The sequence below is a fragment of the Capricornis sumatraensis genome, chromosome 8 (genome assembly GCF_032405125.1).
Source record: "Capricornis sumatraensis isolate serow.1 chromosome 8, serow.2, whole genome shotgun sequence".
In the NCBI taxonomy this organism is placed as follows: Eukaryota; Metazoa; Chordata; class Mammalia; order Artiodactyla; family Bovidae; genus Capricornis; species Capricornis sumatraensis.
In genome coordinates this window covers 7715944-7739004 of record NC_091076.1, presented here as the reverse complement: position 1 = coordinate 7739004, position 23061 = coordinate 7715944, and the positions used below count along the sequence as shown (strand labels likewise).

General features: G+C 53.3%; 4 protein-coding genes across 6 annotated transcripts; 2 read left to right on the top strand and 2 right to left on the bottom strand.

The window, feature by feature from the left end:
- The first annotated feature begins 625 nt into the window (after positions 1-625).
- VPS51 (VPS51 subunit of GARP complex) lies at positions 626-12841 on the top strand. 2 transcript variants are annotated; one of them, XM_068976246.1, is made up of 10 exons: positions 626-907; positions 1369-1498; positions 8767-8913; positions 8987-9206; positions 9315-10032; positions 10408-10623; positions 10823-11041; positions 11468-11589; positions 11702-11789; positions 12394-12841. In XM_068976246.1, exons 1-10 carry the CDS (start codon positions 683-685, stop codon positions 12652-12654), a joined length of 2346 nt encoding a protein of 781 aa, XP_068832347.1. In that variant the 5' UTR covers positions 626-682; the 3' UTR covers positions 12655-12841. The 2 variants fall into 2 exon arrangements, with proteins under 2 accessions (XP_068832347.1, XP_068832348.1); XM_068976247.1 differs by lacking the exon at positions 1369-1498 and having other exon boundaries at positions 822-907.
- TM7SF2 (transmembrane 7 superfamily member 2) lies at positions 12835-17243 on the top strand. Of its 2 annotated transcripts, XM_068976248.1 has the most exons (10): positions 12835-13147; positions 13525-13721; positions 13827-13881; positions 14238-14432; positions 14512-14615; positions 15791-15910; positions 16000-16168; positions 16367-16447; positions 16533-16655; positions 16953-17243. In XM_068976248.1, the coding sequence occupies exons 1-10, from the start codon at positions 13096-13098 to the stop codon at positions 17111-17113; spliced, it is 1257 nt and encodes a 418-aa protein (XP_068832349.1). In that variant the 5' UTR covers positions 12835-13095; the 3' UTR covers positions 17114-17243. The 2 variants fall into 2 exon arrangements, with proteins under 2 accessions (XP_068832349.1, XP_068832350.1); XM_068976249.1 differs by lacking the exon at positions 16367-16447.
- A 305-nt stretch (positions 17244-17548) lies between these two features.
- On the bottom strand, positions 17549-18745 carry ZNHIT2 (zinc finger HIT-type containing 2). Its single transcript, XM_068978819.1, has one exon. It carries the CDS (start codon positions 18743-18745, stop codon positions 17549-17551), a length of 1197 nt encoding a protein of 398 aa, XP_068834920.1.
- Positions 18746-21419: 2674 nt separating this feature from the next.
- On the bottom strand, positions 21420-22981 carry FAU (FAU ubiquitin like and ribosomal protein S30 fusion). The gene is made up of 5 exons (XM_068977922.1): positions 22897-22981; positions 22546-22628; positions 22310-22454; positions 21741-21796; positions 21420-21577 (listed from the first exon to the last, which is right to left on the bottom strand). Exons 2-5 carry the CDS (start codon positions 22618-22620, stop codon positions 21452-21454), a joined length of 402 nt encoding a protein of 133 aa, XP_068834023.1. The 5' UTR covers positions 22621-22628; positions 22897-22981; the 3' UTR covers positions 21420-21451.
- Between the last annotated feature and the right edge of the window lie 80 nt (positions 22982-23061).

Below are 23061 nucleotides of genomic sequence, written 5' to 3'. Positions count from 1 at the left end.
CAGTCTTCACAACTCGCCACAGGTAATTCTGAAGGCTATTCTGATGCGCGTCAGAGGACCAGGCCATGAGAGACACTTCCCTTGAGGCACTGTGGTTGTCCATTAGTCCCTAAGTCGTGTCTTTGAGACGCCATGGAGTGTAGCCTGCCAGGCTCCATGGGGTTTTCCAGGCGAGAATATATGCATTTAATCCTCACAGTCTCCTTGTTAAATATGTACCCCGATATTAAGAATGAAGGAAAATGAGCTGCTGCCCACCCCCTCTCCCCTCAACAAGGCAGTGGCAGGATGCCAGGCACACGCTCTCTGGCTCCACTGGCCCGCGCTCCCTCCACTGCCTGCATCTAGGGACATAGGGTGGAAGCCACGACTCGTCCTCCTTCCGGGAAGACAGCGACCCAACCAGTTTCGCAAAATTCTTCCATCTGAGAAGCTGGAGAGGCGGGTGAAGGGGTGCGGGGGTGGGGGGTGGGGCGTGGGGGGCGGGAACCCAGGGCTTTCCCGGAACCTCTGAGCTCGGGGAGAAAACATGCGGGGGAACTCTAGTCTCGAAGGACTCGAGGCTGCAGGGGGACGTTTCACTTGAAGGACTGCCTCGTTTCAACACCAACTTTATGGCTCCCGGAAGTGCCTCCTCCCTGTCCCCTGCCCAGCCTCACGCCTGTGGGCTGCACTTGGAGCCATGGCGGCGGCAGCCGCTGCGCCTGGCCCAGGGTCTGGACCTGGGGACTCCCCGGAAGGGCCCGAGGCGGAGGCTCCAGAGCGTCGGCGGAAGGCTCACGGAATGCTGAAGCTTTACTACGGCCTCTCAGAGGGGGAGGCGGCGGGACGCCCCTCGGGGCCAGACCCCTTGGACCCTACAGATCTCAATGGGGCGCACTTCGACCCGGAAGTATACCTGGATAAGGTGTGTGTAGGGGGAGGGGGAACAGGCCCCGATATATTACGCCCCAGATCATGCCTCCGACTTTTTGCGGGGGTGTGGAAGGGTTCATAAAAGCAGGACAGCCCCGGGTGGAGCTGTAGGGGCAGAGCTGGAGGATAAGGGGGCGTGGGCAGACTTGAACTGGCCTGAAGTGGTGTGAAGTCTGAGGTCTCCTGGGCTGATGTTCAGTTAGACCCGAAATAGGGGTCGTGTCCCAGGCGCTGAGTGGCGTAGGAAGGACCAGGACTTGCTAAATCTGAGGATTTGAAATGCTGACAAACCTCAAATAGGGTCTAACCTGGAAACTCTTGAGCTATGCCACATAGTTTCCTTGTCTGGAATTCTTGACAGGGGTGAGATCAGGATTTTCTTGCACCAAAAGCCTACCAGTTGGGGACATGAGTGCCCCCTGTCCTGGACACTAACCACCTAATTTCCTCCAGCTGCGTAGAGAGTGCCCACTGGCCCAGCTGATGGACAGTGAGACGGACATGGTGCGGCAGATCCGGGCTCTAGACAGCGACATGCAGACCCTGGTCTATGAGAACTACAACAAGTTCATCTCAGCGACAGGTGATTCCTACTGGGACACAAATCCTCACGTCCCACACCCCCCAGTTCCTCCAGTGTTGGGGAAGCCAGCAGAGGGTTTAGACAGAGCAGACCCAGATTATGGTCCTACCCTGACGCGAATACACTCTCATCTCTCTCTTAGAGCTTTTGTGGTTTGATAACCATTGAGGTAATAACTGTTCTCAGAGGGCTGTTTTGAGGACCAAAGGGGAGAAAAAGACAAAATGAAATTTTAAAAAGAAATGAATTTATCTGAAGCACTTAGAATCTCAGACACTAAGGATGCCTCGGTAACAGTTTCTTTCATTAGTGGTAGCTTTCTTCTGTTTCAAGTCTGAATCAAGAATGGGCTTATTTCTCTCTTTCCTTTTCTCTCTCTTCTTTCCTTTCTTCCCTCCTCTTTCCCCTTTTCCTCTTCCTTTCTCTTTCTGTAAATGAAGCAAAGAGACAGAAAATGTATGTCATTAAGGGACAAAGATCATGTAAAGGCTTCACCCCACCCTCTTCTGTTCCCTTTATTCTCTATTCAAGACAGTGCTAGGCAGTGTTCAGCTTTCATCCACGCTAGCTTCTGTCCTGTGTTGGGGAAATGTACTGCTCAGACTTCTGTAATAATTTTTAACCCACATGTACTTAGTCCTAGAGGCAGATCTCATGGGTCTACCTGCAGTGTATATTATCTTTACTCTGAGTGAGATGAAATGAACAGAAGATGGGGTGACCTGGCTTTTGATTTAAAAGGACCCTTCTGTTCCCTGTCAAAAGTGGACTATAGGGAGGCAAGGATGGTAGAGACACCCATTAGAAGGCTGTTTTAACAGTCCAGGCAAAAAAAAACAGTCCAGGCAAGATGCTGGTTGTATGGACCAGGGTGGGTGCAGTGGGAAAGTAGAATGGCTCAAGATTCTTAAAAGTTTGTTAGTTGAGGGATCTGGCGTTCAGAGAAGGCTGGAACTTGAGACCCAAGTGGAACAAGATGAGATCTAGGGAGGGAGTGTACAGAGAGAAGAGGTCTGAGGATTGAAGCTTGGGGCATCCTAAGATTTGGAAGTCATGAAGGGAAGGAAACTCTCACAAATCTTCTTTCTCGAAGAAGCAAACATTTGGGAAAGTTTGAGAACAACCAGGACCCTGGGTGTCTTAGAAGATAAATGAAGAAAAGCATTCTAAGAAATTGATAAGCTTGACCAATATGTTAGCTCATGGAGTGCTCATCCGTGGTGCAAGAGAGGGAGAAACTACAGAAGCAAGGTCCTCAGGAAAGAAGGAGGGGATTGAGCAGTGCACAGTGGAGAGGTTCACCTGAAGACAAGGCCAGGAGCCCGTCTACTGTAGCAGGAGGGAGAGCAGACTATGGCCAGAGCCAGTCAGGTGGATAGGCAGATAGAGTTCAACTAGAGACCTTCCAGAGCACGTTAAGGAATCTAACCTTTATCTAAAGCATACTTAGCTAATCGAGCTAAGATCCCTCTACCTCCTAGCTGCATAGGAAGGAATAGATTGGAGAGGGGGTTAGAGAGGCCATTTCAGTAGTCCAGACCAGAGATTCTGGGAGCTTACTCCAGGATGGTGATGGTGGAGGTGGACAGTGATGAGTAAACTGAGAAGTGTTAGGGGCACCATTGACAGGACATAGTGTTGAGGAGCTTTGAATAAACAGAATGCCCTAGTTTCAACTTGAACACTGGATGGCAGATGTGGTGCCCGAGAAACTGCAAGAAGATCTGGTGTAAGAGTGGAAACATGACGAGCTAGGTTTTTTCTTGTTTTTGTTTTTAAGGGGAGTAAGGCATGACATGAACCTGGAGGAGCCTGTGGGGCCACGTCAGGAGGGCCCTTTGTAGACAAGATAAGGATTATGGTCTTTATCATAAGAACTCTAGAGATACTTCTTGCAAACAGTAACCAGAAGAGAGTTGGGATAGTAGTACCAATTCAGACAAAATAATATGTAAGACAAAAATTGTTACTAAAGAAAAAGAAGGACATTTTACAACAGTCAGCTCATTAAGATGTTAACGAATATAAACACTTATGGACCTAACAACAGAATCCCAAATACATAAAGCAAAATTGGATAGAATTAAAGACAGAAAAAGAAATTCAGCAATAATAGTTAGAAATGTCCATATCCCACTTTCAAAAATGGAGCGAACAGTTAGAAAGACAGCAAGAAAATAGAAGGCTTAAACAGCACTTACTCAGGGAGTTTAAACTGGGGCTCGTGGCAACCTAGAGGGGTGGGATAGTGTGGGAGGTGGAAGGGAGGCTCAAGAGGGAGAGCACATGTGTATACTTACGGCTGATGCATGTTGACGTATGGCAGAAACCAGCAGAATACTGCAAAGCAATTTACCTTTCACTTAAAAATAAATAAAATTTTAAAAACAAAAAACAACACTTAAACCAAATAGACCTAACAGATACATACAAAACCCTCTCCTGCAGCAACAGCAGAATACACATTCTTCTTAAGTGTACATGGAACAGTCTCCAGGATAGACCATATCGTAAGCCATACAAGTCTCAGTAAATTTAAGAGGATTGGAATCAAGTGATTAGTGTTCTCTGAACATAGTGGAATTCAATTATAAATCAATAACAGGAATTTGAGAAATTTGCAAATTTGTCAAACTATGCTCCTAAGTAACCAATGCATCAAGGAAAAATCACAAAGAAATCAGAAAATGCTTTGAGATGATTGAACATGAAAACAACATTCCAAACCCTATGAGATGAAGCAAAAGCAGTGCTCAGAGGGGAATTTATAGCTGTAAATGCTTACATGAAAAAAGAGAGGACTTCCCTGGTGGTCCAGAGGTTAAGAATCTGCCAACCAATGCAAGGGACATGGGTTCGACCCCTGGTCCAGCAAGTTTCCACATGCCTTGGGGCAACTAAGCCTGTGCGCCACAACTGCCGAAGCCTGTGAGCTCTAGAGCCCATGCTCTGCAGCAAAAGAAGCCTCCTCAGTGAGCAGCCCACGCTCTGCAGCTAGAGAGTAGCCCCTGCCCACCTCACCTAAAGAAGCCTGTGCACAGCAACGAAGACCCAACGCAGCCCAAAATAAAGTTTAAAAATAGAGATCTTAAATCAATAACCTACTACCTAAGAAAGTGAAGAGGAAAAATGTGCAAACTAAACCCAAAGTAAGTAAAAGTAAGGAAATAATAAAGATTAGAATTAAGAGCATAGAAAACAATAGAGAAAATCAATGAAACCAAAAGTTGGTTCTTTGAAAAGCTCAACAAAATTGACAAACCTAGCTAGACCAAGAAAAAAATGAGAGAATATTCAAATTACTACAACCAGGAATGAGAAAGGGGATGTTACCACCTGTACAAGTATAAGACTTGTATGTTGAAAACTAAAACAGTTTGAAAGAAATTAAAGGATACCTAAATAAATAAAAAGATGTCCCATATTCATAGATTGGAAAACTTAATATTTAAGGTGGCAATACTTCCAAACTGATCTACAGATTCAGTGCAGTTCTTATCAAAATTCCAAATGCCTTTTTTTGCATAATTGACAAGCTGATCCTAAAATTTATAAGGAAATGCAAGAGATTCAGAATAGCCAAAAAATCTTAAAAAAGAACAAAGTTGGAGGACTCACATTTCTTGGTTTCAGAATTTACTACAAATCTACAAAATCAAGACAGTATAATTCTGGTATAGGGTAAGCTTTCAGATTAATTGAATTTCAGAATTTTTTTGGTAATAACTAGTTTATTAGTAATTATAAATAATAGCAACTTTGACTAATACTATCCTTTAATTTCTTTCAAACTGTTTTAGTTTTCAACGTACAAGTCTTATACTTGTACAGGTGGTAACATCCCCTTTCTCATTCCTGGTTGTAGTAATTTGAATATTCTCTCATTTTTTTCTTGGTCTAGCTAGGTTTGTCAATTTTGTTGAGCTTTTCAAAGAACCAACTTGATTGCGGTGCTTAACATATATTAATTAAATTCTTACACATACATGAAGTAGTTAACTATATATCCATTTTACAAATGGGGAAACAGGTAATGAGATGCTAAATAACTCAGTTAAAATTTTATAGGTAAAACACAATGTTTAATGCCTTGTTTCAAACACAAAGCAAATCTAAAAATAACCTTTAAAAAATCAGGTTTTTTGTCCTAGTACCTGTAGTAGCTTTTGAAAGAGCTACATGTCTCTAAAAGATAAACATTATTATGCATAATAAATACATTCCTAAATGGATCATTTTTATGTTTGAATATTATTTAACAAGTGAAAAATAAAACCATAAGAATTAGAAAGTAGACAAATAGATTAAAAAAAATATTGCCATAAAGGAGAAATCATAATTCAAGAAAGTGTAGCAGGCCTTCCCTGGTGGCTCAGTGGTGAAGAATCCGTCTGCCAGTGCAGGAAACATGGGTTCTATCCCTGGTCCAGGAGGACCCTACATGCCACGGAGGAACTAAGACCGTGCGCCACAGCTCCTGAGCCTGTGCTCTAGAGCCTGGGAACCGCAACTGCTCATCCCTCATGCCCCAGCTACTGGAAGCCTGCACAGCCTCGAGCCCATGCTCTGCAACAGGAGAAGCCACTGCAATGAGAAGCCCAAGCACCGCAAGAAAGAGTAGCCCCCACTTTTCGCAACTAGAGAAAAGCCCGAGCACAGCAACAAGACCCAGCTTCCTTTGTTTTGATTTCCTTTTTTGATCCAATAGTTGACAAGAATGAGGATTTTCTCTAAATAATGGGATCTTTTTATTTTTTAGTTTTGTTATTAATCTCCAATTTCATTGCATTGTGATCAGAGAATGCTATTTGTACCATATCAGTTTCTTCTGTAAATGTATTGAGATTTCCTTTATGACCTAATACATGGTAAGGTTTTGGTGTATTACGGAATCTTGAATATAAATCAAGTAGGTCTTCCATATTGTGTTATTTAGGTCTTCGGTAGCTTCATTTGGCTTTTGTCTTTTTGATCTGTCATGGATTGATGGAAGTGGATTAAAGTCTCCTATAATAGATATGTTTCAGCTGCATCCTCACTGCTCTCTGTTAGGCATATTGATGATGAGTTCCAGAGTGGAGTTAGGAAAGTCAGTTGGTAAATACTAGAAGTATTTAGACAAGAAATGAATTTCTAAGTATTTAGACAAGTATTTAGCCAAGAATTTCTTTCTTTCTTGGGAAGAACATGTTGGAGGTAAACTTTGCACAATTTGCTGTTGGACTGAATGTAGGGTAAAGGAGAGATAAAAATCAAAGATGACTCTTAAGAAATGGCGAGGAGCCAGAATGGAAAAGATTAGTGGAGGAACAGGTTTGGGGAGAGTCAGGAATTCTGTTTTGGACCTGTCATATTTGAGGTGCCCGTTTGCCATCTGCATCAAGGTGTTAAGTAAGTTGTTAGCTGGGCGCTGGTTAGGCCCGGAGGCAGAAACGTCTGAGTCATCACAGCCGTGGCACTGGAGGAGACCCCACAGGGGTCCATTCACGCACAGGGGCCCACCGATTCTAAGAGGAGTGAGCAGGGAAGTGCAGCCATGAGAGCTGTTGCAAGTAGTGATTTGGAAGGAGTTGATGTTTACTTGTATTTTCTCTGTGAAGTGTGAATCAAGGTCACCATTTGAGAGTTGGGCAATGTATTGGAGTTTTGAGGACTGAGGAGAAAATGTTAGTTTGGAAAATGGGAACACAGACACATCTGAAGGATGGCTGACCAATATGTAGTGCTGCTTTGGGACCTAAGTCCTATTCAGTAACATTAAGGGGAGGCCAGTTAGTGTGATTTTGTGGCCCATTTTCAACTGTTCCTTCTTAGGCGGTGGGTTGCTAATTGGGCTTAACCTGTGGTAAGGTCTTGCTGATAAATAATGGGAGTCGGGGTCAAGAGAGGCAAGGGGGCTTGCAAATGGGTGACAAATGGGTGCAAATGGGTGGGGCCCCACCGATTCTAAGAGGAGTGAGCAGGGAAGTGCAGCCATGAGAGAGATTACAAGAAGTGACCAGTGGTTGGGCCCGTGGGTCTGGAGTTCCTGAAAAAGCCAAAGGAATTTTAGAGTGTGGTCCACAGGATGAGTGGTTGTAATTACAGAAGGCAGTGAGACTTGAAGCTGAAGTTTTATTTTTTTTAATGTTTTTAAATTTAAAAACATATTTATTTTTGGCTGCTCTGGGTCTTTGTTGCCATGCAAGAGCTTCGTCTAGTTGTGGCCAGCAGGGACTACTCTCTGTTTCAGTGCACAGACTTCTCATTGAGGTGGTTTCTCTTGTTGGGGAGCACCAACTCTAGGGCCCACCGGCTTCTGTCCTGGCGGCTCATGCACTCCAGCTTAGTTGCTCCTCAGGATGTGAGACCTTCCCAGACCAGGGATCGAACCTGTGTCCCCTGCATTGGCAGGCAGATTCTTAACCACTGGACCACCAGGGAAGCTTTGAGGTTTTAGAGGAGGCAGTTCTTAGGGAGGGCAAGGAGAGGGTGGCATGGATGAGACAGAGGCAGGAGTTGATGGAGTTAAGGAGGTCAGCAAACAGAATGAGGAATGTCCTAAGCTTCATCCTTGTGGATGAAGAAGGTGAGTGATCCCTCAAGAAGGTGAGTGATCCCAAACTGAGAGGCATGGCAAAGAGGACAGTGGGATGGCAACAAGAAGGGGCGTGGTTTGATGCCATGGTCTTCAAAGGTAGGAGAAGAAGAAGCTGTGTAGGAGCTTTAAGGGGCCAAGCCCTGAGGCACCTGGGTGGAAAGGAAGAACAGCCTCCATAGGTAGGTTTCTGTCAGGACTGAAGAGGAAGGGCCCTTCAGAGACGGTCAGCCATGTTCCAGAAGGCCAACGGCTTGGAAGTCCAGGAAAAAGATAAGGGTGAACAAGTATTTACTCTCTGCCCTGTGCCAGGCAGGGTGCTGGGCATAGAGGATGCCCCTGGGACCCAGCGGACAGGTCCTTGTACCCTCCTTTGAATCTGGGCATTTCCTGAGAGCAAAGGCTGAGGCTTCATGGGCCATCTTCTCTCTGCATCCCAGCTTGGGCACACAGGGGGTGCCCAAAAAACCTTTGGGGCACTGACATGACACCTCACTCTGGCTCCTAGTGACCAAGCACCACTGCCGCCCATTTCAAGCACCAGGTCATCCAGGTGACCCTCCAGGAGTGAGCTCAGGCGCGACTGGGGAGGGGGCGAGTGTGTGAGGGCACCCGGGCCGCCTGTCAAGCTGAGAGTCCCGCCTGCGCCCCTAGTCATCCGCCTTTCCCTCCTGCGCCCCTGCCTTCCCAGACACCATCCGGAAGATGAAGAACGACTTCCGGAAGATGGAGGACGAGATGGACCGGTTGGCCACCAACATGGCGGTGATCACGGACTTCAGCGCGCGCATCAGCGCCACGCTGCAGGACCGCCACGAGCGCATCACCAAGCTGGCAGGTGGGCCGTGCCCCAGAGCCGGTGTTAAAGTGGGCCACCCTTGAGGCTGACACCACCTCCGCCTGTCCCCCAGGGGTCCACGCGCTGCTGCGGAAGCTGCAGTTCCTCTTCGAGCTGCCCTCACGCCTCACCAAGTGCGTGGAGCTGGGCGCCTATGGGCAGGCCGTGCGATACCAGGGCCGCGCGCGGGCCGTGCTGCAGCAGTACCAGCACCTGCCCTCCTTCCGCGCCATCCAGGACGACTGCCAGGTCATTACGGCTCGCCTGGCCCAGCAGCTACGGCAGCGCTTCAGGTGCGGGTCCTGGGCCGCCGGCCACTGCCACTGGGCTCCCAGGTCTGCTCTTCCCCTACCCCCCGAATTCTGCCTTCCTGCCCTTCACCTCCGTCTCCCTTCCTGCAGGGAGGGCGGCTCTGGCGCCCCTGAGCAAGCCGAGTGCGTGGAGCTGCTGCTGGCCCTCGGCGAGCCTGCGGAGGAGCTGTGCGAGGAGTTCCTGGCGCACGCCCGAGGGCGGCTGGAGGAGGAGCTGAGAAGCCTGGAGGCTGAGCTGGGGCCTTCCCCTCCAGCTCCCGACGTGTTAGAGTTCACTGACCATGGCGGCAGCGGCTTCGTCGGTGGCCTCTGCCAAGTGGCGGCGGCCTACCAGGAGCTGTTTGCCGCCCAGGGCCCGGCGGGCGCTGAGAAGCTAGCAGCCTTTGCCCGGGAGCTGGGCAGCCACTACTTCGCGCTGGTGGAGCGGCGGCTGGCGCAGGAGCAGGGCAGCGGAGACAACTCCCTGCTGGTGCGGGCGCTGGACCGCTTCCACCGGCGCCTGCGCGCACCCGGGGCCTTGCTGGCCGCTGCAGGGCTGGCAGAGGCCGCCACCGAGATCGTGGAGCGTGTGGCCCGCGAGCGCCTGGGCCACCATCTGCAGGGCCTGCAGGCGGCCTTCCTGGGCAGCCTGACGGATGTGCGGCAGGCGCTGGCAGCCCCTCGAATAGCTGGGAAGGAAGGCCCCGGTCTGGCAGAGCTGCTGGCCAATGTGGCCAGTTCCATCCTGAGCCACATTAAGGCCTCGCTCGCTTCTGTGCACCTCTTCACCGCCAAGGAGGTGTCTTTCTCCAACAAGCCCTACTTCCGGGTACGGCCTGTCCCTGTGCATCCTTTTTTTTTTTTTTTTTTTCCTTTTTGGGGCATTCTTTTGTTCATCCTGTATGTGGCTTGACAGCTCCAGGGCCCTCAGTCTGTGCCCCACGCCGACTATTTCTGGTTTCAGGCTGTCTTGAAGACTGCCACAGCCTGGAGGGGTGGGGCGGGCTCTGAGGGCATTTCCAAGCAGGGTCCCCAGTGCAGGCTTTGCCCCCTTGCAGTCCCTTCTCCAAGCAGGGGAGCTGCTCTCGGGTACTGGAAACAGGATGAGAGAGGCCAGGGCACTTGGGGTCCCAACAGAACATCACTGGCAGCCTCTGCCTGGAAGAGGGGGCCTGCTGTGTATCTAGGCCCCTCCTCCTCACAGGGCGAGTTCTGCAGCCAGGGTGTGCGTGAGAGCCTCATCGTGGGCTTCATCCGCTCCATGTGCCAGACGGCTCAGAGCTTCTGCGACAGCCCCGGGGAGAAGGGGGGTGCCACGCCACCTGCCCTGCTCCTGCTGCTCTCCCGCCTCTGCCTGGACTACGAGACAGCCACCATCTCCTACATCCTCACCCTCACCGATGAACAGTTTCTGGTGCAGGTGAACTGCTAGCTCATAGCAAGGTGGGGAGTGGTGATGCTAAGAACACAGGAGACTGTTCAGTGTCCTCACAGTTAGGGCTGCCTGTGCCCAGCTTAGCCTCCCCCTTGCCAAGCCTGTGCCCAGCTCCTGGTAGGCACTGGCGGCAGAGCTGACCCCAGTTCCCACTGACTGCCTGTCCTCTGCATCCGTGGCTCAGGACCAGTCTCCAGTGACGCCCGTGAGCACACTGTGTGCGGAGGCCAGGGAGACGGCACGACGCCTGCTGACCCACTACGTGAAGGTGCAGGGGCTGGTCATATCGCAGATGCTGCGCAAGAGTGTAGAGACGCGGGACTGGCTCAGCACCCTGGAGCCGCGGAACGTGCGTGCTGTCATGAAGCGGGTGGTGGAGGACACGACAGCCATCGACGTGCAGGTGGCTGCCCCAGGCTGGCCGGCGGTGCTAGGGGAACGGCCCTCTAAGGATCGAGACAGCTGGGTTCAGGCAGTGCCTGCATCTCTGGCCTCCGCCTCACCCATGGTGGCATTACCCCCATTTCACCTCAGAGGAGGAAGCTGAGGCCCAGAGTCACCCGGGAAATCGGGGCAGGGTTGACACTGAAGATTGGGCCTCAGTACCAACTCATGTTCCACCTTTCCTGCACTCCACTGGTTCTATAAATAATGACTGAGTACCAGCGAGTACAGCCCCTGGCTGCCGCCCCCCCCCCCCACTACCCTGTGTTTATTTTATAACATGTAACATGTTGTAACTTTTGTAACATGAGTAACTTAGGGCATCCTTGGTGGGCTGAAGTTCCCCATGCTCTGGCCTCCTTGCAGTTCCTCCTTCTGCCACCAGGTGGGGCTCCTGTATGAGGAAGGTGTTCGGAAGGCCCAGAGCAGCGACTCCAGCAAGAGGACCTTCTCGGTTTACAGCAGCTCCCGGCAGCAGGGCCGCTATGCACCCAGTTATACACCCAGGTCTGACTGGTCAGGGTAGCCCCGGCGGGGGTGGGGTGGGGGGCGGTGGGGGTGGAAGAAGGAAGACTGGGGTGCAGGGGTGGGCTCTGATTTCTTGTCTCCCCCCATCCAGTGCCCCAATGGACACCAACCTCTTGAGCAACATTCAGAAATTGTTCTCTGAGCGTATTGATGTGTTCAGCCCTGTGGAGTTCAATAAGGTTCGAATACCCCAGTGACCCTGCCTTCCCTGGGCCCCTTGGGAAGGTCAGCTGAAGCAGCCCCACATTGGTCCCAGGAAGCCCTGGGACTCAGTCCCCTTGTCTCTGTTTCTGGGAAATGTGTCTAGGAGCAAATGCTCACCCAGCGCCCCACCATGACCGCCTCATCGCTCTCGGCCTTGCCCTGGGTGTGCTGTAAGCCTGCGTCTGAGGGGTCACCTAGTCTGCCTCTTTGGCCTTTGTTCTTACGCCCTCCATAGTTGTGGCTCCTCCCTGGGGATTGCTGTTCCCCCCATGATCTCCGTCCCCACCCAGCCCGTGCTCAGGAACCCGGTGCTCTCCCTCCAAGGTAGTAAGCCTTTCCCCTCCCTACGTCCATGCTGACTCCATCTCTGCCTCAGATCGCTGGGCCCTCCTTGTCTGCTCCCCCCGAGGTGATGAGGCCGACATCCTATCTCCCTCTTACCTGGGTTTTGGGACTTTCTACCCCATCACAGCTACTGGCTCCCTGGCCCCTGCACGGAACGCGGGTGCCTTCAGGGGTCTAGTGCCCCTCCCCAGCACCTGCTGTTGTGGCTCTGCAGCCCCATGTCCCTGTCCACAGGTGTCGGTGCTGACCGGCATCATCAAGATCAGCCTGAAGACACTGCTGGAGTGCGTGCGGCTGCGCACCTTTGGGCGCTTCGGGCTGCAGCAGGTGCAAGTGGACTGCCACTTCCTGCAGCTCTACCTGTGGCGCTTCGTGGCCGATGAGGAGCTTGTGCACCTGCTGTTGGACGAAGTGGTGGCTTCAGCTGCCCTGCGCTGCCCGGACCCAGTGCCCATGGAACCCAGTGTCGTTGAGGTCATCTGTGAGCGCGGCTAGGCTCCGTCACGGCCATGCACGGGCTTGCCCAGTCGCCCCAATCCGCCCATCCCCTGGTCTCCTGCCCCGGTGGCCCTTCCCCTCAAGCTCTGCCTACTGCCTAATAAAGTCGTGCTGTCTCCTCCTCTCTGTCGCTTCCGGGGAGGCTGGGCGGGACTTGGAGGACTGGGGTGGAGCTGTGAGACTGCAGAGGCGGCTTTGGAGGTGCTCACGTTGGTCTCGCCCCCGAGAGCTGATTGGCTGACCCGCTGGGCCCAGGATGGGCCGGGGGCGGGTCCATTTAAAGACCTCGGGACAAAAGCGGTCGCTGTCTGCTGCCCAGACAGGTGCAAGCCCAGCTGGGCTCGGTCCTCCTCGGCAGTGAGCCCACCTCCTGGGGGATGGGGTGGGCTGTGTTTCCTTGACGTTTGAGAGGTTCCAGCCCCCAGCGCAGCGGAGACCATGGCGCCTTCTCAGGGCTCTCGGGCCCCGCTGGAATTCGGAGGACCCTTGGGTAATGGGGCAGAGAGGGGTACTTAAGGCCTGAGACTTAGAGGGAGAACTGGAGGGTTGAGCTGTGAACAGGGATCTGAGGGTGAAAGACCGTGAGGTATCGGGGGGCAGTGGGATCTAGGGGTTTGCAGGGGAGTGTAGGGAGAAGGGGCTGCAGAGCTGGGGATTTGTGCAGTGGAGGACTGGGCCGACTAGGGGAATAGGAGTGGAGTCCTCGAGGGGAGCAAGATAGAAATCAGAGAACGGGACCAAGGGCTGAGAACCGGGTAAGGAAGAGGGCAGTGGGAATGCCGAGGGAGCCCTGGATATGGAAAGGTGCCTGTGGGGGTCAGGGAGAGCCGGAGAGCAGACCCCCGGACGGATCGCCCCCTTCCCCAGGTGCCGCGGCGCTGATGCTGCTGCTCCCGGTCACTATGTTCCACCTGCTACTGGTGGCCCGCTCGGGACCGGCGCGCCTTCTGGGCCCACCCCCCTACCTGCCGGGACTGGAGGAGCTGTGGAGCCCGTGGGCGCTGTTGCTCTGTCTCACCTGGCTCGGCCTGCAGGCGGCGCTCTACCTCTTGCCGGCGCGCAAGGTGTGGCCTCTGCTCGCGAACGCGCGGGGGAGGCGGCGGAGGGCAGGGGCTCGGCGAGAAGGAAGGCCCCCCTCAACCCTTATCAGAACCGCTTTGTGCCCGCAGGTGGCTGAGGGGCAGGAATTGAAGGACAAGAGTCGACTGCGCTACCCCATTAACGGTGCCTGGGGGCTAAGGTCCTTGTGTGGAGCTGCGGGTTTGGCGGGTGGAGCCCCAGGCCCAATGGGAAGGTCATAGAGATGCGCCCGCGACCCCAGACACTTATTTTGCGCCTCTTTTACACCCAGGACAGACATAGGGGGGTTCATTGGTTCCCTGCACACCCCTCCTTTCTCCATTCCTAGCACTTGCTGCTACTCAGAGACGTGGCTGGGGTGAGCCCCCAAGAGCCAGTGTCAGATTAGTGGCTAGGTCTGCAACCTCCCTGGGCTTTAGGTTGTGTGTGTGTGTTCAGGGGTGGGGGGCGGCGGAGGTGGAGAGTCTCAATCCCAGGACTCACCATGTGCTGCGGTTCAGGCTTCCAGGCCCTGGTGCTGACAGCCCTCCTGGTGGGCCTGGGGGTGTCAGCCGGGCTGCCCCTGAGCGCGCTCCCGGAAATGCTCTTGCCCTTGGCATTTGCGGCCACCCTCACCGCCTTCATCTTCAGCCTCCTTCTGTATCTGAAGGCTCTGGTGGCCCCTGCCTCGGCCCTGGCACCTGGAGGGAACTCAGGTGAGAGGAGACCCTGTCGGGTAAGGATAGAGGCAGATGGGAGTTCTGGCTTGCAGCTTCACCCTCCTTTATTCTCCAGGCAATCTCATCTACGACTTCTTCCTGGGACGGGAGCTCAACCCGCGCATCTGTTCCTTTGACTTCAAATATTTCTGCGAACTGCGGCCTGGCCTCATCGGCTGGGTATGCTGGGCATGGCTAAGTGGGCCTCCAACCAGGGGGAGGGGTGGGATGGGTGAGCAATGCCTGGGCAAGGCAGGGCCAAAATAGTGCTGACATGTCGTTAATCATTCCACAATTATTTGTTGAGTTCATCATGTGCTCTAAGCACTGCTCCAGGTACTGGGAGACAAAAAAAAACATAGTTACAGGGAAGAAAGAAAAAAGAGTCTGTCTTCATGAAGCCTACATTCTAATAGGAATAAAATATGTCACATGTCAGGGGATGCTGCGAGGAAAAAGCACGGAGGGAATTAGGAGAGACCATTTTAAATAAAACCATCAAGTGCAAAATTTCAAAGAGATGATTCTGTGCTGCTAGAGGTCAGAACGGTGCAGAACTTCAAACTCATCAGTGGACTTAGCAACCTGTCCATCATTGGTGGCCTTGACAACAGGCCAACTGTGTTTTTTGTTTATAATCACGCATACTGGTCTGTGGTCATGATTTCCTGAAGCATGTCTTGGGCAAGGTCCCCATCACCCTGGAAACTGCTTCATCCAGAGGTGGGAGGAATGCTGAGTGCCCATCAGGGGTCTGGATCCTGGCCTTTGAGGCTATTTCCTCATGTGTGAAATGGAGTAAGAGTTTCCTCCCAAGATTATGGTGAGGATTAGAATTGGTAGCCTGACTGACAGCACCAAGCCCAGTGCTACCTGAATGGGGATGCTCATTACAGATTTGATGCCAGCTAGTCATTACTGAGCACTTACTATGGCCAAACACACCATGCTGAGCACTGCACACACATTACGGCCATGATTATCTCCATTTTCTACGTGGAGGTGGGAAAGGAGGCTGAGCTTTAGAGAGGGTGAGCAGCTTGCCCAGGTGGCAAAGCTGAGATTCAAAACCAAGTCAGATTTGACTCTCAAGCCTGCAGTGTCCAGTTGCTCCCTATGCTGCTCTCCTGAAGGGAACACTGCAGGACAAGGCAAGGAAAAACAGGTCAGGAGGCAGACAAATGTAGTCTCTCTGCCCCTGGGGACATGGCTGGAGCCACTCAACACAGGCCTGGAGAGTTAGCAACGGAGAGCTGAGACAGGACAGGCTGGTCGCTGCCTTTCCAGGCATTGTCACCGTTGTAGAAATGGACTGGGGACAGACTGCCCTGTCTCACCCTCTGCCTAACCCCCAGGTCCTCATCAACCTGGCCTTGCTGATGCAGGAAGCAGAACTTCGGGGGAGTCCCTCACTGGCCATGTGGCTGGTCAATGGCTTCCAGCTACTGTATGTGGCTGATGCCCTTTGGTACGAGGTGAGGCAGGACAGGGCCGGGGAGGTAGGGGAGGGTCCCTGAGGACTTTGCAGGGACTAAGCCAGTGTGTCTGGGTCCTGTTCCTGCAGGAGGCAGTCCTGACCACCATGGACATCATCCATGACGGGTTTGGCTTCATGCTGGCCTTTGGGGACCTTGCCTGGGTACCCTTCACCTACAGCCTGCAGGCCCAGTTCCTGCTGTATCACCCACAGCCTCTGGGGTGGCCCCTGGCCTCATTCATCTGCCTCATCAATGGTCAGTGGGGAAGGAGCAGCATTCCCCTTCCCCCTTTCATTATTTACTGAGCACCCCTTGGGTAGGTGCCAAGCCTCACATGCTTCTTTAAAGCTAAGGGCTGGGTCCTCGGTCTCCTGGCAGACTGAGTCTAGGCTGTGGGTAGTTGGTCAGGGTCAGATGGAAGGCCCCTGACCGCCTGCTCACGCTTTCCCCCAGCTGTTGGTTACTACATCTTCCGTGGAGCCAATTCTCAGAAAAACACCTTCCGAAAGAATCCTTCTGATCCCAGAGTGGCTGGTGAGCTGGGTTTCTTGGGTGCCATCAGTGAGGTGGGGCAGCTGGATTTCCAAGGGTTCCCCCATCCCGCTGTGTCTTTCTCCAGACCTTGAGACCATCTCTACAGCCACAGGGCGACGGCTGCTGGTGTCTGGGTGGTGGGGTATGGTCCGCCATCCCAACTACCTTGGAGACCTCATCATGGCTCTGGCCTGGTCCTTGCCGTGTGGTGAGTTATTTGAGAGGGGCCACAACTGTGTGTGTGGGGGGGCCAAGGTAGAAGATGCCCAGTCTGGGTGCAGAATGGAGAACAGGGCTGCAACCCAGTGGAGGGCGTAATCAGGGAGCTGGGGATGCACTCAGGCTGTGGCTGGGGCAGACCTCTGCAACAGCCTAGCATGCCAGCTCTCCCTGCAGACTTTAGCCCTTTCAGCATTGAGCCGATGCCCCTGTGAGCCATTAGCGGCGGAAACGTTTGTGAACCGGTAGGCTGGCTGAGTGGTCAGAAAAACCCCTTTCCCCACAGGGGTGTTCCACCTGTTGCCCTATTTCTACTTCCTCTACTTCACTGCACTGCTGGTGCACCGTGAGGACCGGGACGAGCGGCAGTGTCTGCAGAAGTACGGCCTGGCCTGGCACGAATACTGCCGGCGTGTGCCCTACCGAATCGTGCCCTACGTCTACTGAAGCAGCTCCAGACACCCCAGGTTGGGGCACGTGCCTGCCCAGCTGCCAGCACACTGGGCACCAGGAGCCTGGACGCACCCGGGACACAAGGGCCTGTACCTTACCCTGCCCAGAGCTCCAAAACACTGGGATGAACGGCCTGATAGGTGGCTGGAGCAAGGGGGAAATGAAGCCAGTGCTCCAAAATGGAGTGGGTGTGCAGGGGGGGTGTGCTGCTCTTCCTCCTTAGATAAACAGCTGGAATCCTTGGTGCCGCTTCTCTCCCTTTCTGGGCCAGGCTGTGTAAAGACTGGCTGGGTCAGCCCCAGTCAAGGAGAAGCTGACAGGCAGTTTGTGGGCCCAAGAGTCTGGGGGACGGTGGCACAAGAACCACCACTCAGAAATGGGCACTGGCGACAGGACAGAGCGGTCACAGCTTTATTAATGACAAAGGGTTCAGCCGGGGAGCTCCTCAATAAGAGTCCTCCGGGCAGGTGGCAGGGGGCCTCCCCAAAGCTGCTCCAGCTCCCCCGTGAGGGCTGCCACCTCCTTGGCCGCCACAGTGTGAGCTCGGTGGGCCGTGGCACAGTCTAGAGCCAGGGGTGTGAGGGCGTCCTCATTTTCGTTGGTCCAAGACAGAAGGAACTGGCATTTCTTTCGGGCCCGGTAGAGGCGATCTCGTTCTTCGGGGGCCACCGCTTGTTTCCGGGCCCGGCCCAGGGTCTGCGCCAGGTCCCCCAGCGCTGCCAGCGTGTAGCTTTTCTGGTTGGCTGGGCCCTCACCCAGCAGGATGCGGGCAGCCTCGCGCATGGCTCCCCGTGTGCCCAGAGGTCCGGGGGGATGCTCGCCTGCTTCCAGCACATGGGCTGCGGCCTGCAGGGCTTCCTCGGCAGAGGCGAAGACCTGCTGGGAGCCCAGGGCTCCGGAAACGCCGAGCAGTGTGGCACAGAAGTCCGAGAGCAGCGCCTCGTCGCCGCCGTGATACAAGGCCAGAGTGTGCGCGTAGGCAAATAGCACGTTGGGCAGCTGGAAGCGCACGAGCGGCGACGTCCGGCCCCTGCTCAGGCTGGCCAGCGCGGGGATCCGGGTGGGCACGGCGGGAGGGCAGGCCCCGGGGAGGTCTCCAAAAACCGGCTCGACAGCCGCGGGCTCATCCCTCACGGGTTCCGGCGGCATCCTCGCGGAGGGCTCCAGTTCCTCGGCATCGCCGCTTGGGGCATCACCTAGCTCCTCCAGAAGCCGCGGCCCGGCCCCGCGACCCCACCACCATGGCCGCCACGGAGGCAGCAGCCGCCCGGCCTCGCCTCGGCTCAGCAGCCGCTCGAAGGCCACCTTCTCGGCCGGGGCCAGCCGCTCCCAGAGTCCTGAGAGGCCGCCGGGCGCCGGGCCAGGCCTGAGGCCTGCGTCCCCGGCGTCATCCTCGGTCTCACGTTGCTGACGCAGCCGGCGCAGGGCGGTGGCCAGGCGGCTGGGCGAGGCGCTGCGACCGCGCAGTTCTCCCAGCACCTGGTCACGGTAGAACTCTTCGGCGCAGCTGCCATGCGCCCGGTAGCAGCGCAGCGAGCAGTAGGGCACGTTACAGCGAGGGCAGGTGTAGCGAGCCGGCTGGGCCTCCCCAGTGGGGCAGAAACCACACGGCCCGGCCGGCTCCATGGCAACTGGCGCAGCACACAGCCAAGGAATTCACACGCGCCGCAGATCGGAAGTTTCCGGCGCTTCTCGGCTACTTCCGCCTCTTTGCGGGGCCGACGGAGCGCTTCGTCAAAGCCCTTCTCGGCAGTTTCCGGCCTCATTCGGAGGTCAAGCGACGCCCCCCACTTGACCCGAGATACGGCACAGGTGCCGTTGGTGAGGTAGCCCCGCCCTGAGCGGTGGGAGCGTACGAAAAGGGCGTCTGCAGGGAGCTCGGTCGGTACCAGCCCGCCCCCTAGTGGTTGCTTTTAGCATCATAAAGCGCTTTGGCAAAACCCAATCTTTTATTTTTTTTCCAAAACCCAATCTTGACTAAACTTGAAGGACAGGGAAGCCTGGCGTGCTGCTGTCCATGGAGTTGCAGAGCCGGACACGACTGAGCGACTGAACTGAACTGACCTACTCTAGGCACTAACTGTGCCAAGTCGATGGGAGATGAGGCGTCCCTGCGCTGGAGGCGCGGCCATTCTACCAGGGAAGAATGGAAGGAGAATGAAAGGAAGACCAGGGAGGGGTACTTAGCCTAGACAGGGTGTGTTGGGAGCATTTCCCCTCTTGAGGAAGCAACATTAAAATTTTTGAGCTCCTCCGACTTCCAAAGAAAATACACCGAAGAGCAAAATGAGATGGGGTACCTGTCCTAATGGAACTGAGTTTGCAGTAGATTGGGGGTGATGACTCACCAACTGTGCCAAAAGCTATGAAGCCTCGATTTATGGCACCCCTGAAAGCTCTGGTTCTTTGGTGCCTCACCTTACTCATATTCAGTCCCACAACTAGTCAGTTCTACCTTTGAAATACCTTCTTTATCTCAATATGGATCATCTATTTTCCTACCAAGCTCTGGATGGATTTGAAGAGTCTGCTCATTTTTGCATCCCCTCTTTCCAGGTGTCGCTGGAATTTTTCAGGCAAGAGTACTGGAGTGGGTTGCCATTTCTTTCTCCAGGGGATCTTCCCGACCCAGGGATTGAACATGGGTCTCCCACATTGCGGGCAGACGCTTTACCGTCTGAGCCACCAGGGAAGTGGGCTCGCAGGTGTCACTAGAGGTAAAGAACCCGCCTGCCAATGCAGGAGACGCAAGAGACAGGGGTTCAATCCCTGGGTCAGGAAGATCCCCTGGAGGAGGAAATGGCAACCCACTCCAGTATTCCTGCCTGGAAAACTCTTATGGACAGAGGAGTCTGGCAGGCTACAGTCCATGGGGTTGCAAAGAGTCGGACATGACTGAGCAACAGTGCACACACCCACACTACCCCTGGTGGTCTAAGCTACTTGTTCTTCAATTAGACGACACCAGCCTAACTGGTTTCCTTTTGCCAGCCCTCCAGAAAAGTCAGCTAGAGAAAGTAGATCACAAGTCACAATCCAGCAGGCCCTTACTTTAAAACCCTGACCTGCACTTGGACTGAAACCACACTCCTCTCCACATCTGACAAGACCTTGCAGGATCTGCAACACACCGCCACAGAGTTTTCCTGGCTGAAAGTCACCATTTAACCACTTAATCATTTCCTGTTTAAGGTCTCAGATCCCATCCTCAGAGACCTTCCTAGGGTAGCTGTCTGTCCACCACTCACTCCCCCTTTGATTACCGCACCCTACTTTCTTGCTTTCCTCACAAGAAACTAAACTCCTAAAAGAGATGGGGCCAGTGTCTTTCTAGAAAGCTCACTATAAAAGACAAAAATAGTCAGTACATTTGTGCACTTTTCTAGATGGCAGGAGCTGATCTAAACACTTTATATCCTTTAATCCTCAAAAGCAACTCTCAAGAGAAGATTGCAAGGACTTCCCTGGTGGTCCAGTGGTTAAGACTCAACACTGCCAGTGCAGGGAGCTCCGGTTCAACCCTTGTCAGGGAACTAGATCCCTGATGGTGCAACCAAAGTTAAAGATCTGGGAGATGATGGCAGAGGACTTCTCTGGCAGTCCAGTAGTTAGGACTCAGTGCTTTCACTGCCGGGCCTGGATTCGAGCCCTGGTTGCCAAACCAGAATCCTGTAAGCTGCATAATACAGTAAAAAAAAGAAAAGCAGCCAGCCAGCCAGTGAATAAATGGAGCAAGGATCCGGACTCAAGACAGTCCTGTCTAGAGCCCAAGGTCTTTACCCCATAGTATGCTGTATCCCAAGAAACATGAGGTTCAAAAACCTTAGCAGAATAAATGTGTATGCATGTGTTTCTAGGAAACTTTAATCAGCTCCAGATAACTCCACTTCTGGAAACACTGAGCCCATCAACCAAGCAACCTCACCTGTGAGGTCTATGATTAGGTTAGCAAGGCCAGTCAGGAAATCACAACAAATGATCACTGCAGTGCCAATATGATCAGGCAACACTTTCTAAAGCTAGGGTAGATTCCTGACCTGGACTCCAGTAAGGCCACACCTATTCCAAGTTCAGAGAAACACTAGACTGATATTCCCCAAAAGGCTGGCCTCTGGTTACCAATTTTCACAGGAAGTTTTTTGAAAACATGTTTACCACTCTTCCACTCCCATCCAGTCACTGAGTTTACAATGTCAGGAAACCAAAGTGAGGCCTGTTCATACCACTAGCCCTAGAAACCACATCATTCCCTCAGGCCCTGGAAATGAAGATGAAACAATGGTATGATCGGGTTAAGTGGCTTTATTAGAGAAAGCCAAGATTACAGAGGACTTAGGAGTTAGCATTAGGGCCCTTCTTCTTGCCAAAGGTGGGCACAACATTGACAAAGCGCCGGTTGTACTGCATACGCCTCTTGGCCCTGCCCGTCTTCTTCTTCTTCTTCTCTTGCTTGGCCACCTGGGAAAGGGAGGGATAATCAGACCTAGGTTGCCTCTCCTAGGCCTTCCTCTGGCTCATTGCCAATAACGAAGAAACCAAACAGGGCAAGAGCCCAGGGTTTTGGCTTAGCTGTGCCAGAAAAACACAAAATCCAAACACCACCACCAATACTCTCACTTACCTTGGGAGTCTGACCTCTCACTTTCCCAGCACGGGCCAGGGAACCATGGACTTTACCTGTAGTGGGAAAGGAGGACAGCAAGCAGTTAGAACAAGAAGGCACCACCGAGCAAAATCCTTTCTCCCTCCCTCCAACTTAAGCTTTTAAAGGCAAGATGGGCCCAAGAGGAAATGAAAACAAAGTCATAGAGATTTGAACTCTGACCAAGAATGTCTAGTCTGGAACATTCTGGAGTGCCACTTCAGAATTTTCTAGCTCCTGACTTTAAACAAGACCTAGTGTGCTGCAGTTCATGGGGTCGCAAAAAGGAGGACACACTTAGCGAGTGAACGACAAGGTGCACTTTAGTGATCTGGTCTGATGACCCAGTTTTGACGAGGAAACTAGGACCCAGACAAGGGTCTATCCGCTAAGTGACTGAAACAGAACTACACTCTGGCTCAGTCTCCCGTGGACCGCTCAAAAGTTCCTTCTGAGGGAGATAAACAGGAAGAACCACCCTGGATTGAGGACACACTCTACACCCATAAGATTACAGGCGGTTCAAAAGACAGTCCTCCCCAACTCACCTCCAAGCATGCGGCCGGCTACTTCCAGAGTACTCAGAGCCTCCACCCCACACTGGCCCAGAGAAGCCTCATCCTCTAGGGGCGTGCCAGCCAGGAGCAGGACTTGATCTTCTGGAGCGATGCCCTCCAACGAAGCTACATGAGCCTAAGGAGAAAAACAAGGTTCAGCGTTCCTGCAAGGAGCGAGGATGAAGAACACACGCACAAAAAAACCAGAGGGCACCAGGGAGTCTTACCTTGATTTGGGCGACCGTCTCCTGGCCGGTCACCTCGAGAGTGTGTAGCTCCTGGGCGCGGACAAAGAGCTGCATGTTGGCGACTGAAAAAAAGATAGGGAGGGGTGGTTTCTAAGAGAAGAAATACTCTGGGAGAGAGGAGGATCGGTAAATGGGTGGGCGGACGGGGACGGATGCGCAGGGAAGTAGGTGGTCTCGGGCTCTCACGTGGGTAAGGCCCGAACTGCCAGCGAGGACCGACGGGAATCAGCCCCAAGAACAGTCCCTCGTTCCCTGTTTTTTCCGCGTCTTCTAACCTCCAGCCCAATCTGCTAATAAGTCCTTCCGATCCACCCGTAGCCCAACTCTTACCTAGATCGCGGACACCGCCGCCGCTACTGCGAAGATGGAGTCGAGAAAGAGGAAGGAGCGAGGAAGCGCACGTCCTCTCCGCCTGCTGCGTGCGACGTCACTGAGGAGCGACCGCAACGGCCTCTGATATTTGTACCGCCCGAAGCCGTTCTGGCTCCGCCTCTT